The sequence below is a fragment of the Orcinus orca genome, chromosome 10, assembly GCF_937001465.1.
Source record: "Orcinus orca chromosome 10, mOrcOrc1.1, whole genome shotgun sequence".
Taxonomy (NCBI): domain Eukaryota; kingdom Metazoa; phylum Chordata; class Mammalia; order Artiodactyla; family Delphinidae; genus Orcinus; species Orcinus orca.
This window is the reverse complement of record NC_064568.1, coordinates 70,974,662-70,988,500: the sequence shown is the minus strand read 5'-3', so window position 1 is coordinate 70,988,500 and position 13,839 is coordinate 70,974,662. Positions and strand designations below refer to the sequence as shown.

Genomic DNA, 13,839 nt, shown 5'->3' with positions numbered 1-13,839 from the left:
TGGAGGGAGATGATTTTATTAAGGATTCTCAGTTCAATTCCTAGAAGTCCTAAAATTTCTTCTACAAGCCAATCAAGAGAATTGACCAAACCCCACTAATCATTATCATTAGAGGTTTTCACAGGAGGAAGGCCTGTGCTCACCCTCACAGGTGTGGGGAAAACTGCCCTCCCCAACAGGTCATAGGTATCCTGAGAACACTCCAGACTTGCTGGGTCCAGTGTGACAAGGATATAGCTGGGTTTTAGGGATGCCAAGCTTCCTGCTAATGTCGCTCTGAAAAGCCACTGAGATTAAGAAATGTGGTCACCACTGGTCAGTGAGGCAAAAAGTGACAAGAGGGTAGAATTGCGGACGGACTCGGGCTGGTAGAGAAACCCTGAGTTCAGTAATGTCGGCACACTTCTGAGGAGTGAGGAGGCCTCAGTGGGCTGGACGCAGGCAGGAGCAGCCTTTGCACAGGCCTGCCTCTGAAGGGGGTGGGGAGAGGGTACCAGGAGCCTCAGAAGGAGGTGCCAGGCTCTGAGTGGCTGCGCCCAGAGAATGCCGACCGGAACGCAGAGATGGGGCTGGGGTCCCAGCAGAAAGGACTGTGGAGAGCTGGGGGAAGGAGAGAGCTCCCATTTGAGCAGAGGTGATCGTGGTCGGGAAGTGAGTAAGGAGACCAGAAGCATCTTTCCTGGGAATGCAGGATGCTCCTGGGGTCTCCCTTGTATCGCTTGCAAGTCCACACTGACCCTCTGTGTGGGCCGCGTCCTCCTCCGGGAATGCAGTGGAGGGGAGCAATGCCGAAGGAGAGAGGCCACCATCCCAGGGGTCTGGTCATGGGCAGAGAGGCCCAGAGTGGACGCAGAGGCAGTTACTCAGGAGGGAAGGGACGCAGCTGGCCTTCCATGGGCAGAGTCCAGGCTCCAAACCGGCATGGGGAAGGATGTTGATTGTGCTAAAGCTGGGCCAACTGTGCTCTTGGAGAGCGCCCCGTTCTCCCTGCGGGTAGGACAGCAGTGGTGAGTGGGGGCCTGAGCAATGACCTGAGCCCTGGGTCCGCAGGGTATTCACCACGCCCTTGGGTCCGAGCCTGCTGTGGACAGCGATGGCGTTACACAAAATCAACACCAGGAGGCATGGTGGCCCTAAGCACCTGTCAGCGTGTGATCACTCCAGCTGGCAATACATTTGAGCCATGAAACAGGAAATGGTCTGATCGCGAAGCCAGAATCTTTGCCTCTGAGCTGCTGACCATTGTGGTAATTGAGCTACTGACATCATCCGTCTTGGGTAGAATAGACACTTTGGCTTCGGAAGCAAGGGGAGGCTGTGATCTGGGCTCTGTGAGACAGTGTAGCCCAAGGAGGCCCAGAGTGGGTGTTCAGGGAGCGAATCCGTAGTTGGACAGCTAAGGCCACCTGCTGGAATGCCTCCGTGGCTCTGCTGTCTCATCTGCCACGGTAGAGCCACGTAATTCACGGCCTTTCCCGCGCAGGGCGCCGGCCTTGGCTCCTTGGAAGACCACAGGGCCCCTTTCGGCTGGTGCCTGGTTGGAAATGTCAATACCGCCTTCCTTAGGATTCCTAACACACAGTTAAGGAGACAAGCAGGCTGGCTCCGGGTGTTCTGGGGGCTGCCTTGGGGGGCCAGGCTCCCGTGGGGAACGTGGGGAACGAAGCTCCTCGCACCCATCAGGCGAGCTGCAGATACCCAGTGGGAGCAGCGTGCAGGCCGTGGTTTCGGTTAGGAAAGGGCAGTCTGCACAGGCTGGCACTCGGGGGAGAGACTGAGGCTTTTTCTCAGCCCCGGCCCCGCACCTGAAAGGCATTCATGGAAAAGAGCATCACCTTCAGATACCAAGGACGAGTCAATACCGACCTCAGTGATCTGCCCCATGGCTGCCTTCATTATGCCAGTCGCGTGCAAGGGAAAAAGCACCAGCTTTGATGTCAGACAGAGCTGGGTCCTGACTCCAGCTCTTTTTACCAGTGGTGTGATCCCGGGGAAGATGACTTCCCCTGTCAGAACTCAGTTTCCCCATCTGTGATGGGCTTGTGATATAAGGGCCACAGAGCAGCCACATGGTGGATATCGTTATTCAGGTATCCACCATCTGCAAGGGCCAAGTGCAGGCAGCCCAGCCCTACAGAGAGTGTGACTTCCTTGCTTCAAACCCCTGAGCTCCTTTGCCCCACAGTGGCTTCCAAAGGTCTGGAAGGTGGGCGGGGGGCAAAGGGCCATGTTGGCCCCCATATAGCATCCTATATGAACCCCTGCAGGTCCTGCATCCTCAGGGACTCCTGCATGGAGTACTTGCCCTGAAACTGGACACACAGCCTTGAACGGTGTTTCTTAACAAGGGGCGAGCGTCGGAATCACAGGGGAACCTACCATCAAATCCTAACTCAGAACGCCTGGGGTAGGGCCCAGCAGTCTCTGCTTTTACAAGCACCTTAGGTGATTCTCAGGTGCACCCCCAGTAGAAAGCCAGTGAATGAAAGAAATGAGATTCTGCACATTTCAGACATTTACTGACTGTAGGAGAGTTTTGGGGTGTGTGTGTGTGTGTGTGTGTGTGTGTGTAGGGTATGGGGAGGTGGGAAGAGAAGGTACAGTGATCTTTCCAGTGACCCTGAAATCATGCCAGGTATGAGGGGACCCACAGGAGGCTGGCCTTCCCAGCAAGCACCCATTTGTTCTTGTGCTGCTGGTTCCAAACACCTGACACATCAGAGGTGGGGTCAGCCTGAGATGTGCGGGCCCTTGAGTCACCACACCCTTGTAAGTTTCAGTTACTATTTGCTCAGGGCTTCCTCCGTGTGTGACATGCAGATCTACAGCCGCTGGAATGAAGCCCTTCTTTTTCGCTTCTGTATTGTGTGGGAGACAGCTGCCCACACAGACTCACAGTGTGACCTCATGGGCCACTCAGGGCTATGACCTTCAGTGCTCCCATCGCAGCCAGAGTCCTGTGCTTGAAAGGAGAACTCCTTGTGCCTCCTGTCAGGTGACTGGAGCTTCTGTCCCTGGCCACAGTCCCAGCGGGCATGGCGACCTGCAAAGCGCAACTGCCCTTTACGTACTCCCTTTTCCTCTGTTCCTGCTCAGTCGTTTTGTCTGGTTCCCTTTGAGTTCCCAGCCCCTCTTTCTCTTGAGAGAGGGCTGATTAGCCAAGCAGCAGGAGCAGCCAGGGCCGTCTCCTGGTGAGGTTACAATGCATTTCACTCAGCAGACATCACTTTGGTGAGAGGCCCCTTTGGTTGTCATGGCAACACGGGTAGCTTGTGTCTTGGGGGTACGCTGTGCCCTCATTCTGGCTGCCCAAGCTCCCTTGCCCCAGCTTTCTTTCCCAGATCCTTTCACCACCCTGGCGCCACCTCACATTAACTATGCTTCAGTTTGGAGCAGCTCTGTCTTGACCAGCAAAGCAACTACTTGGCTTGGCTATCAGAGGAACAGATCACACCATTCCTCCCCGCAACGCCCTCCAGCCTCTCAGCTCTCTCAAAGCCAACGTCCTTTCCAGGCCCTCAAGGTCCTACCTGATCTGGCCTCAGTTTCCTCACTGGCCCAGCCGTCACCCCAGAGCAGGGTCTTCACTGCATCTCTCAGGGGGTTCCTTGGTATGGGATCAAAAAGTGTTAAAAGGACAAAGGAGAGCCACAGCTTTTCTTTTTTAACAGACTCGGAGATACATGTGTCCATTTCTGAAACCATTAGGAAAGGAAATATTCTATTTCAAGTCCTACCGTTATCAGTTTGGTGTTGAGATACTTCCTTCAGTTTATCAGGTCTGACGTCTCCCAGAGAGGACAAGGGCCAGTGAGCACGGGCAGCATTGAGGGCACCCTGGACGCGGAGTCTGAACAAACAAAGCACTGGGGAGATACAAAGAGCAGAGGGACCAGTCCCTGCCCTTGAGGGGCTTCCGGTGCCTAGGCCTGGGGGACCATGGGTGACGAGGACAGGCAGTTTAGCTCATTAGGGCCACTAAGATGCACCAGCATGGGGGACAGCATAGCCTTCGGCTGGGAAGTCTATGGTATCTATGAGTGAGACACTTGCTCAGGGGTGAGATACTTGACACAAGGGACAGAGGGTAACAGGTGCCTGGCAGACAAAGAACAGAATCCTGATCCGCTTAGCGTATTTACCAATGAGTTAGATCACGACATCAAAGCAGCCCCAAGGGAAAGAATAAGGCATGCCAGAATAAGGACCTCTCAGCAGGCTAAGCCCCCAATAAACGGGAAATGTTGCCTTTGTGATTAAAAGGATAATCACACTGAAATAGAATGTGTTTCGACAACCACTCATAAATATAGGAACGTGGGTAAACTGACCGCAAGCTTAACAGAAGACAGTGACAAACTGACATGGCCATGACAATGACGAAGCTGCTGAGAAACAAAAACAGTGCTGGGGGCTGCCTGGTATAAACATCTAGCTCTTTGGAACCAGAAAAATTGGGTTCATATCCCAGCCCTACCACTTATTAGCTCTGTGACCTTGAGTTATTCACCAACCTCTCCGAGCCTCAGAATCTTACTGAAATGAGATGGTAATGCCTTCCCTGCTGAGTTATTTTGAGAATTAGCAATAAGACGAGTAGACCACCTAGCCCAGCGTCTAGTAGTACTTGGCAGAACCTGGAATATAGAAGGCGCTCGGTAAATGGTCATTGTTAGTAATTCACCTCCTATAGAAATATAGAACGTAAATTTTTCAAGGCTAGGAGAACTCTTCTCTACCCTGCCCCTCTCGGGCCTATCTGGAGTATGATGTCCAGATTCAGGCTCTGTACTGCAGATCGATTAGAAAGTCACCTTACTACTGAGCCCTTAGGTGAGAGAATTAGGCAGAGTCAGCCCGGGAATAAAGCTCCAGGCACCTGTGGTATTTTGTTGTTGTTGCTGTTGCTGTTAAAGTATTTAAAGAACCATCAGATTAAGAAGGAGGACAAACTGTGCTGCTCCAGAGCTCCAAAGGAGAGGTGAAAAGAAGTTAGTGGGGCAGGTCTCAGCTCCAATTAAGAGGAAACAGAGCTGCCCGCAACGAGGTATGCTCAGTGTAAAGCACTCAGCCTCACCCCCGGCAGTACGGGGGGAGAAAGCAGATGACCATCCTCAGAAATGTTTCCGAAGGAATTTCTGAATCGAGAGCCTTGCAACCAGACAAACCTGGATTTGGATCCAGGCTCCTCAAGTTAGCCACGCGGCCTTGGGCAGGTTAACCTCTTTGAACCTCCATGCCCTTATCTGTGAAAGGGGAGCAATAATACCTCCAACGAGTGCCAGAAGGATTAAGTCTGATCATGTCCAGAAAGCACCTAGCGTGTGATAGAGTCTCCCCTCCAAAGAGTAAAAAGTGGGGCTGCATAACTCCTAAGATGCGTTCTGAGGCTGAGAAATGCAGTACAACCACCGAGAGCCTCCTGGGAAGATAGACAGACCCCACCCACCAGGCTAGGAAAGGATGGGCTCCAGACAAGCACACAAGCCACCAGAGCAGGCAACCCAGCAACCAGCAGTGACAGCTGGCGTGTCTGGGGACACAGCCCTCACCTAGGACTTGCCAGGGCCCTGTGGGCAGGGCATCTGAGCATGGTTCTCAGCCCTGGGTGCACATTGGGTTAATCGGGCTTAGAACCACTGCTTCAGCGGGAAGTCAGAAACGGGAGACATGATTTGAGGCTGGAGAATTCGGCACCTCAGCTGATGCAAAGTAAGATGTGAGCCGTTTTAGTGATGCCTTCTTGGTTTATGAAGGGCTCAGTATCAGAGGAGGGGGAAAGGGTGTTTTGCATCTTCCCTGGGGACTCAAGAGGAAACGAGTGAACTCCATGGTAAAAGGATTGGTAGCGATATAAGGAAGAATTCCCTTCCAGTGACAGATGTGGGACAGTGGGAGGGACAGTGGATGGAGCATAATCATGGAAGCCTCCTCTGGGGCTCTCAGCCGCGCAGAGGTTGCCACCCAGAGGAGGTGGGTAAAGCAGGCGCCCATCCAAAGGCCCCAGAAGGACTCACAGGGTCCCCTTTCACCTGGGACGCACGATGACTGTGTCATCCGCTCTAAACCACACTCTCCCCTGACCTTTCTTCCTCGCTGGAGGGAATCATCAGCATCTCCCTTCTCCAGGTATCTCAGAAAACACACCCGTGCCCTCGACGCCAGACCTGCTGGAAGAGAAGCTGCGATCACAACTGCAGGAAGAAAAGAGAAGGTGCCCTTTCTTTTCGCCACACACACCCTGACCCCAGCCCCTCGGGGCCACCTGGAGCTGTGGGGCAGGGCAGGGTGGCCACGCCCGTCCCAGGCCAGCAGCTACTCTGGAAGCGGGTCCTAAAATAGCTGGAGGAGGTGCCACCTTTCAGCAGGCGGTCGTGAGATGCAGGAAGCCGAGGCAGGGTGAGGCTGGAGTGGGGAGCAGAAGGCCCAGCCAGGCTCCAGCGCTGGGACCCCCGAATCGGGCAGGGAGAGCAGCCTCTGCAGCCCCAGCCCAGGCTGCAGCCCAGGAAGCGGCGAGTCTTGTCTGCTGCTGCCCTCTAGGGGAGCCCAGAAGTATGACCATGGAGGACCTCCTTCCCCCGACTTCTCTCCTGAGGCTCCTTATCTGCAAGGTGTCCAGAGAATATCAGACCCTCCTGCGGCCATTTAGGGCCCCAGAATGATTTAACCTGCAGAGCGAGGAACCTCAAGCATAAACAGACATCTGGTCATTACTGATACAAGCTTCTCAGTTCATTCATTCATTTAGGCATTCAACAGCTATCTCCTTTGGGGGAAACCAAACAAGAAACCTTCCTTACTCTCAAGGGGGCAATGCTGTCACTGTAACACACACCACCCACCCCTGGGCTGGCTAGGCATGTACCCTGAGCGCCCCCTGTCACACTGCCCCCACCCCCAGATGGCCTGGGTTCAAACCCTGGCTCCGCTGTTTATTAGCTCGGTGCCGTAGGGCAAGTTCCTTAACCTCTCCATGCCTCAGGTTCCACATCTGTAAAGGGGAGATGATGATAATAGCGCTTTCCTCATAGGGTTGTGAAGAGGATTAAATGAGTTTATAGACGGCAAGGGCCTAGAGCAACGCCTGCCCTCCAGTGCCCAGTAATGGTACTTGTCCTTCTTGGAGAGGGGTTAGTCCTGTCACACACAGAGCCCCGCGGCCCCCTGGACAGAAACACCTGGCTGTGGGCTCACATGCTGGCGCCATACTCTGGCCTGGGTGGGCAACTGTAAGGTCCCAGCCCCAGGCACCGGGGCTGCACGGCCAGGCTTCTGAGGCTCAGGCCCTGCCGCCGCCAGTCTCCTTAGAGCCCTCCCTCCCTGCCAGTGACTTTCAAGACTCCTCTCCGACTCCACTGCAGGTATAAAGCAATGTTCACGCACCTGAAGGCGCTGAAGGTGGAGATTGAGCATTTGCAGCTACTCATGGACAAAGCCAAGGTGAAGCTGCAGAAAGAGTTTGAAGCCTGGTGGGCAGAGGAGGCCACCAGCCTGCAGGTACTGGCAGCCATGCCCCTCACTGCCCCAGAGCCCACCCTCCTGCTGGGGCCTGAGGAACGTCAGGGCAGCCAGGGAGGGGCCAGACCCCCAGCCCCATGGTGGGGGGGAGCAGAGGAAAAAGAATGGGGGCTTAGACCCGCAGTGCACGTGCTCTCAGCCCCTACCTCCTGAAGCGAGGGCTCGTTTTAGTAACAAGGAACGTGAGTGGTCAGGGGCTCACCGCTTCCTTGCTAGTGCCTGACGCATAGAAATGTAGAGGGTGGGAGGTGTAGCTCCCCAAGCCGATGGATTGCCACCATTGCTTCCGGAGACGGAGTGACAACACTGATTGTTCTTTATTAGTCATATATATGCGCGTATGTGTGTGTGTATATATATATATATGGTATAAATTTTAGAAAATACAGAAAAACACAAGGTAAAATCGCCATAATCCCACCATTTAAGGATAATCGATATTAATATGTTGGATTATATTATTTTATATTTGTATGCATATACAACCATATGTTTTTATAAAAATAGAATCGTATTAGTCTTCAAGTATCACAAACGGCTTTTGTTTTCACTTAGTTGTCCAGCATGCCACCTCTCCCATGGCATGATGCCATGACATCATTCCAGTGCTGTCACTGTTCAAGCATATGGATTTATTCTAATATATTTAACCTCCTATTGTTCAATGCTTAGGTTGTTTGGGGGTCGTTTCACTAGAAAAGTATTTGAAGATACATTTTTGCATATTTCCTAGACAAATTCCTAGAAGTTCTCTATAATATTATGAAGGCTAAAGAACCAGTTAAGAAATGTTAGTACACGCCCCCAGTTCCAACTGTCCTCATGCGACCCCTCAGCTGTGTATAATAAAAGAGATGACATACACATAATCCTACCACTTTTGTGGCTGGAAGAACCCTTAGACATTCTCTAACAGGCTGATTGTGTCATTTTAAGGACAAGAAACTGAGAGCCAGAGAAGATACTGTCCCAGGGACAAAACCGAGCAGTAACCCGTACATTACCGAGTGGCCTTGTGACCAGACGATGGAGAAACATATTTGGATAAAATTAAATACACAAGATGACAAATAAAACCAATAAGATGGAAACACAGTTATCACAATATTTTAGCAGCACAGTTATGGTATAGTAATATGTATACCATTTTACAGATGCATTAATTAATAAGATCTGGGGGGCTCAATATTTACCACAATTTCAAAGTAGTGATGAACACAGTATTTCAAGATTTCTGCAACCACTGTAATGTGATCTGAAAATATCTGTAATTTCTACTGGTGGCGGAGTCACTGGTACCACCCATTCTACTGTGGTGTGTTGTCTACATTTAATCATCGAAAGATATGTTAAAATTCAGGTAGAAGTTAGGAAGAATAAAGATGTCATTGGTTCCCAGTCACGTTCACAGTGCCCCTGCTCTCCAGTTAAGAAGCCTCCCTCGGGAGGTCATCAGTGGGTGAGACCATCAGCCACTGCTGGTGCCCATGGGCATCCGGCCACTGGACAGTGATGAGGGTTCTCCCATCATCCCGTATGACCCAGTCGAGGCTGATGGATTCAGACCGTTTATTACTTGCATAGACAGTGAAAGGCAGGGTAGCCAAGCTGTCAGCTCCCTGTGCCCTCCACGCCACAGGATGTCATTGAAACAGAAGGGACCAGGTGACCACAGCAGGGATGATGGGGCGCCCTGTAGCAATTCCATGCAGCCACTAAGCCATTTTATAGCCGGCGGATATACCCTGAGCGGGGCAGGCAAAAAGCCTTAACCCTCATTAGAACATAGGAGGTGGTGAGAAACTGTCCCATGACGGCCTCTGAGCGAGATGGCGAGGAAGTGGGAGACGGCCTGGCAGCAGCCGCTCACAAGCCTCCCGTGCTCTCATGTTCTGGGAGAAGCGGGGGGTATTCTGCTAAGACTCAGATCCGCTGGGGTTTAATCGCTGCTCAGGAGACCTGGGTGGAGACACGCGAGGTTTCCGGGACCCTGCTGGAGCTGCCCCCACATGCATGATGAATGCATCGCTCCTGACTCTGCCAGCATCTCTTTGGGACGAGGGAAAGCAAAGCCAGGAAGGAGTTCTGGAGAACTGTCAGATCACATTTTAAACACTTTTTCTTAACTTTAAAAAGTAATACAGGCTCAATATGGAGAACTTAGAAAACACAGAAAAGCACAAAGAATAAATCAAACATTACCCATTATCCTGCCATCCAAAGAGAATGTTTTGATGCCCCTCATTAAGGTCTTGACTACCTCTAGATTTATTTTTTTTCCCACACATGTACATACCAACTTTTCTAGCTGGCTTTTTCCCTTTAAGAAATAACATCAAAGACATTTTCCCCATGTCATTAGATTCATGCTTACACTGTGAAACTTTCTCTTGGACCAACAGGTAAACTCCCCAGCAGTGAATTCATTGAATCACATGAAACCCTTTCCCCAGACGCCAGAATCCCAGCACGAAAGGTCCCAGCTTCTCTCTAGCAAAAGGTAAGGGGAGAACCCTGCGACAGGGTTGGGATGCCCAGAAAAGATGCCCTACCTCTCCTCAACCCAGTCTTGATGCTCTAAGGGTAGGCTGCCTGATCCGGGAAGATGAGTGACTTCCACTGTTAAATTAGTTGAAAATACTCAGGCCAGTGGCTCTCAGGCTTCACTGGAGTACCGCGCCCCCTCCCCCCACCCCGGCCCTTTCCCTCCGGCTCTGACAGCCAGTGGACCTACTGCCACAGTGACAAGAGAAGCAGTTTAACCAAACTGTGCAAGCCCTGGTCCTGCCGCTGGGTGGGAAGAAGCGGTTGGCAGTAGTGGGAGGGGAGAGGGAGGGGGGAACTGTGGAGGGGATGTTGGGTAAGGCAGAGGGGAGTCAGCCTGCCAGGACTCAGGAACCTCTGGTTAGTGACGCTGTCCTAGCACAGACTCAGGAGAGACGTGGGCAGCCTCCCGTGAGGACGCCCAGAGCCAGTGTCCCTGAGTGATGGCATGAGCCAGCACAGACTATACTTCCCACACACACACCTTCTGAAGGCAGGTTCCTTCTCATGCCACCCACGTTATTGTCTCTTTCCAACCGCACAGCGCGGGCGGTAGAGCCAATGACATCTGCGTCATCCATCCTGCATCTCTGAGACAGGCCCACTGTCCGCATGGCAGAGACCAGGCCAGCACGAGTGGGGCCTCGGCCTCGACTGCCAAGGAACGCTCCTTGCCTGGGTCTGAGCAGAGCTGAGTTCTCACGTTGGAAATGTGAAATAGAGCTTTTTAAAAGGGGTTGGGGAGAGGGTTGCCAGACGGTGTCCCTGATCCGATGATGTGATGAGAATGGCAATGACCTCTGTGGTCTCCTTTTCAAAAACCCATAACCCTGGTTGAGTCATGAGGAAAACGTCAGACAAGTCCCAGTCGAGGGGCATTCTACAAAATACCTGACCAGTACTCCTCAAAACTGTCAAGGGCAAGAAAATTCTGAGAAACGGTCACAGACAAGAGGAGCCTAAGGAGATACGATGGCCAAATGTAATGTGCTATCCTGGATGGGAACTAGACCAGAAAAACTAAGAAAATCCAAATAACAAACAGACGGTAGTTAATAATAATGTATCAGTATTGGTTCCTTAGTTGTGACAAATGTACCACACTAATATAAGATTATATAATGAGGGAAATTGGGTATGGGGTATAGGGGAACTCTCTGTACTATCTTTGCAACTTTTCTCTAAATCTGAAACTATTCTTAAAACAAAACAAAACAGCCAACCAGAGAGCTGTCCACCACCTGGCTGACATTTTCCCTGGACCTCTTCACATCCCCCAACCTGGCCCTCAGGGCCAGCACTTCGGCTTGTATTCTAGCTTTAGGAAACATCTCCTATGTGAGCCCCTAAGCCCCAGGTTAACAGCCGGCAAGGTATGTTCTGTTTGGCTACGCTGGTGTTTTAAAAGTCAGTGTGGATCCACGAAAGAAAAAATTGATAAGTTTGACGATCTTCATATGGAAAATGCTGCTCTGTGAAAGACACTGTTAAGAGAATGAAAAGATAAACCACAGACTGGGAGAAAATATTTGAAAAACATGTATAAATGGGCAAAAGATCTGAACAGCCACCTCACCAAAGAAGATATACAGGTGGCAAATAAGTGTATGACAGGATGCTCCACATCATATGTCATTGCGGGAATACAAATTTCCGCAAAATACAATGAGACACCATTCCACACCTATGAGAATGGCTAAAATAAAATAAAACTAACAAAATAAAACTGATACCACCAAATGCTGGTGAGGATGTGGAGCAACAGGAACCCTCGTTCATTGCTGATGGGAATGCAAAATGGCACAGCCTCTTGGGAAAACAGTTTGGTGGTTTCTTACTAAACTAAACATACTCGTACCATACGATTCATCAGTCTTGCCCCTTGGTGTTTACTGAAATGAGTTGAAAACTTACATCCATGCTTACATATGGTTGTTTACAGCTTTATTCATAATTGTCTAAAACTGGAAGCAACCAAGATGTCCTTCAAAAGCTGAATGGAAAAACAAGACAAACGGTACCTCCGTATTTAATGATAAAAAGAAATGAGCTATTGAGCCATGAAAATACGTGGAGGAAACTTAAATGCATATCACTAAGCGACGAAGCCAGTCTGAAAAGGCTACATACTGTGTGATTCCAGCTATGACATTCTGGAAAGGGCAAACCTATGCACACAGGTAGAAAGATCAGAGAGAGGGAGAGAGGGCAGGGGTGGAAAGGATGAATAGGGAGAACACAGGGGATTTTTAAGGCAGTGAAACTATGCTGTAGGATACTGTAATGATGGATATACAATAGTATGCATTTGTCAAAATCCATAGAATCGTACAACAGAAAGAGTGAACCCCGACGTAAGCTGTGGACATCAGTTAATAATAATGGTTCATCAGTTGTAACGAACGTACAACACTAATGCAAGATGTTAGTAATAGGGGAAAATACAAGCCGGGAGAGAGAGGATACATGCGAATTCTCTGTACTATTTGCTTAATATTCTGTAAACCTAAAACTTTTGTAAGAAAAATAGTCCATTCATTTTTTTAAAAAACTTAAAGGCAGTGTAAGTGGGCAGCTGCATTTCTCCGTGGCAATACAGAGCTTGGCATTCGTGTCCCACACTTGCCCTCTCTGTGCCTTCCCTTGGGTACCTGCTAATCTCTGGGATACTTGAGTTTCCAACCCCTAATGCCTTCCTGCTGCCCCACTCTGGGCCCCCTCCCTGAAACCCCAGGACTCCACAGAGCATGTTTAAAAAACACTAGTCCAGCCAGCCCAGAGCTTCCCCCAGTCACTGCTCTGGCTCTGGCTCCGATCCGAGCCTCTCGAGTGTCCGCCACACGAGAATAAGCCCTCCTCCCCAGTGTGAGCCTTCTCAGAACCCCTGACTATTTCTCCAGCTTCTTTTCTGACCTCTTCCAAGCTCCTACTGGTAGGAGTATCCTGCCCAGCAAACAGGAAGCTCCAGCTCTAATTTTTCTTTTGCTTCAAGACAATGAAGTGTGTGTGTGTGTGTGTGTGTGTGTGTGTGTGTGTGTGTGAGAGTGTGTGTGTGTGTGTGTGTGAGAGAGAGTGTGTGTGTGTGTGTGAGTGTGTGTGTGTGTGAGTGTGTGTGTGGGAGTGAGTGTGTGTGGGAGTGAGTGTGTGTGTGTGAGTGTGTGTGTGTTGGGAAAGGCCTGGTGAAACTACTCCAGGGCTATAAGGTAGACATAGACCGTGCCTGCCAAGTGAAGCTCAGAACCTTGAATTTCAAAGGCGTGTATCAGGTTACCTATAGGAGCTTCTCCCAAAATCATGCTCCCTGAGCTCTACCCCCAGCACTTTTGATGATGCTGGAAGGAGGGCCTTTGGGGAGCGGACTCTCAGGCAGGCTCGGGGCGCTGTTCAGGCTCTGTCATCTGTGGTGGCAGCCGGTGCTCGGGTGGGATCGCTAACCTTCGGCAGAGATAACCAAGTGTCCTGAAGAGTGTCTGTTAAGACGCCTCGGCTATGAGAGGTCGGCACCCCTAGATTCCTTCGCACAGAGTAGTTCAGATACCGTTCATTGTGGGCGGAAAGGTTACAGTGGACAGGTGAGAGGAGAAGGGTCCTGCTAGAGACTGGCAAGGGCAAGGTCTCGGGCTCCTCCTCTGATAAAGAAGTCACCCGCCACTGCCTTAAAAAGCTGGCAGAGAAGAGCTCACAGAGCTCTACCAGGGGTGAGGCAGGGAGGAGACCCTCTCCCTGGTCATTGTGGCTTCGCAGACATTCTCTGTGAACAGCCAACTGTGGAGGATT

The 13,839-nt window shown here is 50.9% G+C and overlaps 1 protein-coding gene across 1 annotated transcript in view; it reads left to right on the top strand.

Moving 5' to 3' along the window:
* Positions 1-13,839, top strand: part of KIF6 (kinesin family member 6) — a 393,945-nt gene that overhangs the window by 361,329 nt on the left and 18,777 nt on the right. The window contains exons 17-19 of the mRNA XM_033424088.2: positions 6,130-6,214; positions 7,362-7,497; positions 9,921-10,018. Coding sequence (XP_033279979.2) covers positions 6,130-6,214; positions 7,362-7,497; positions 9,921-10,018 — 319 coding nt within the window. The remainder of the gene's footprint in view (positions 1-6,129; positions 6,215-7,361; positions 7,498-9,920; positions 10,019-13,839) is intronic.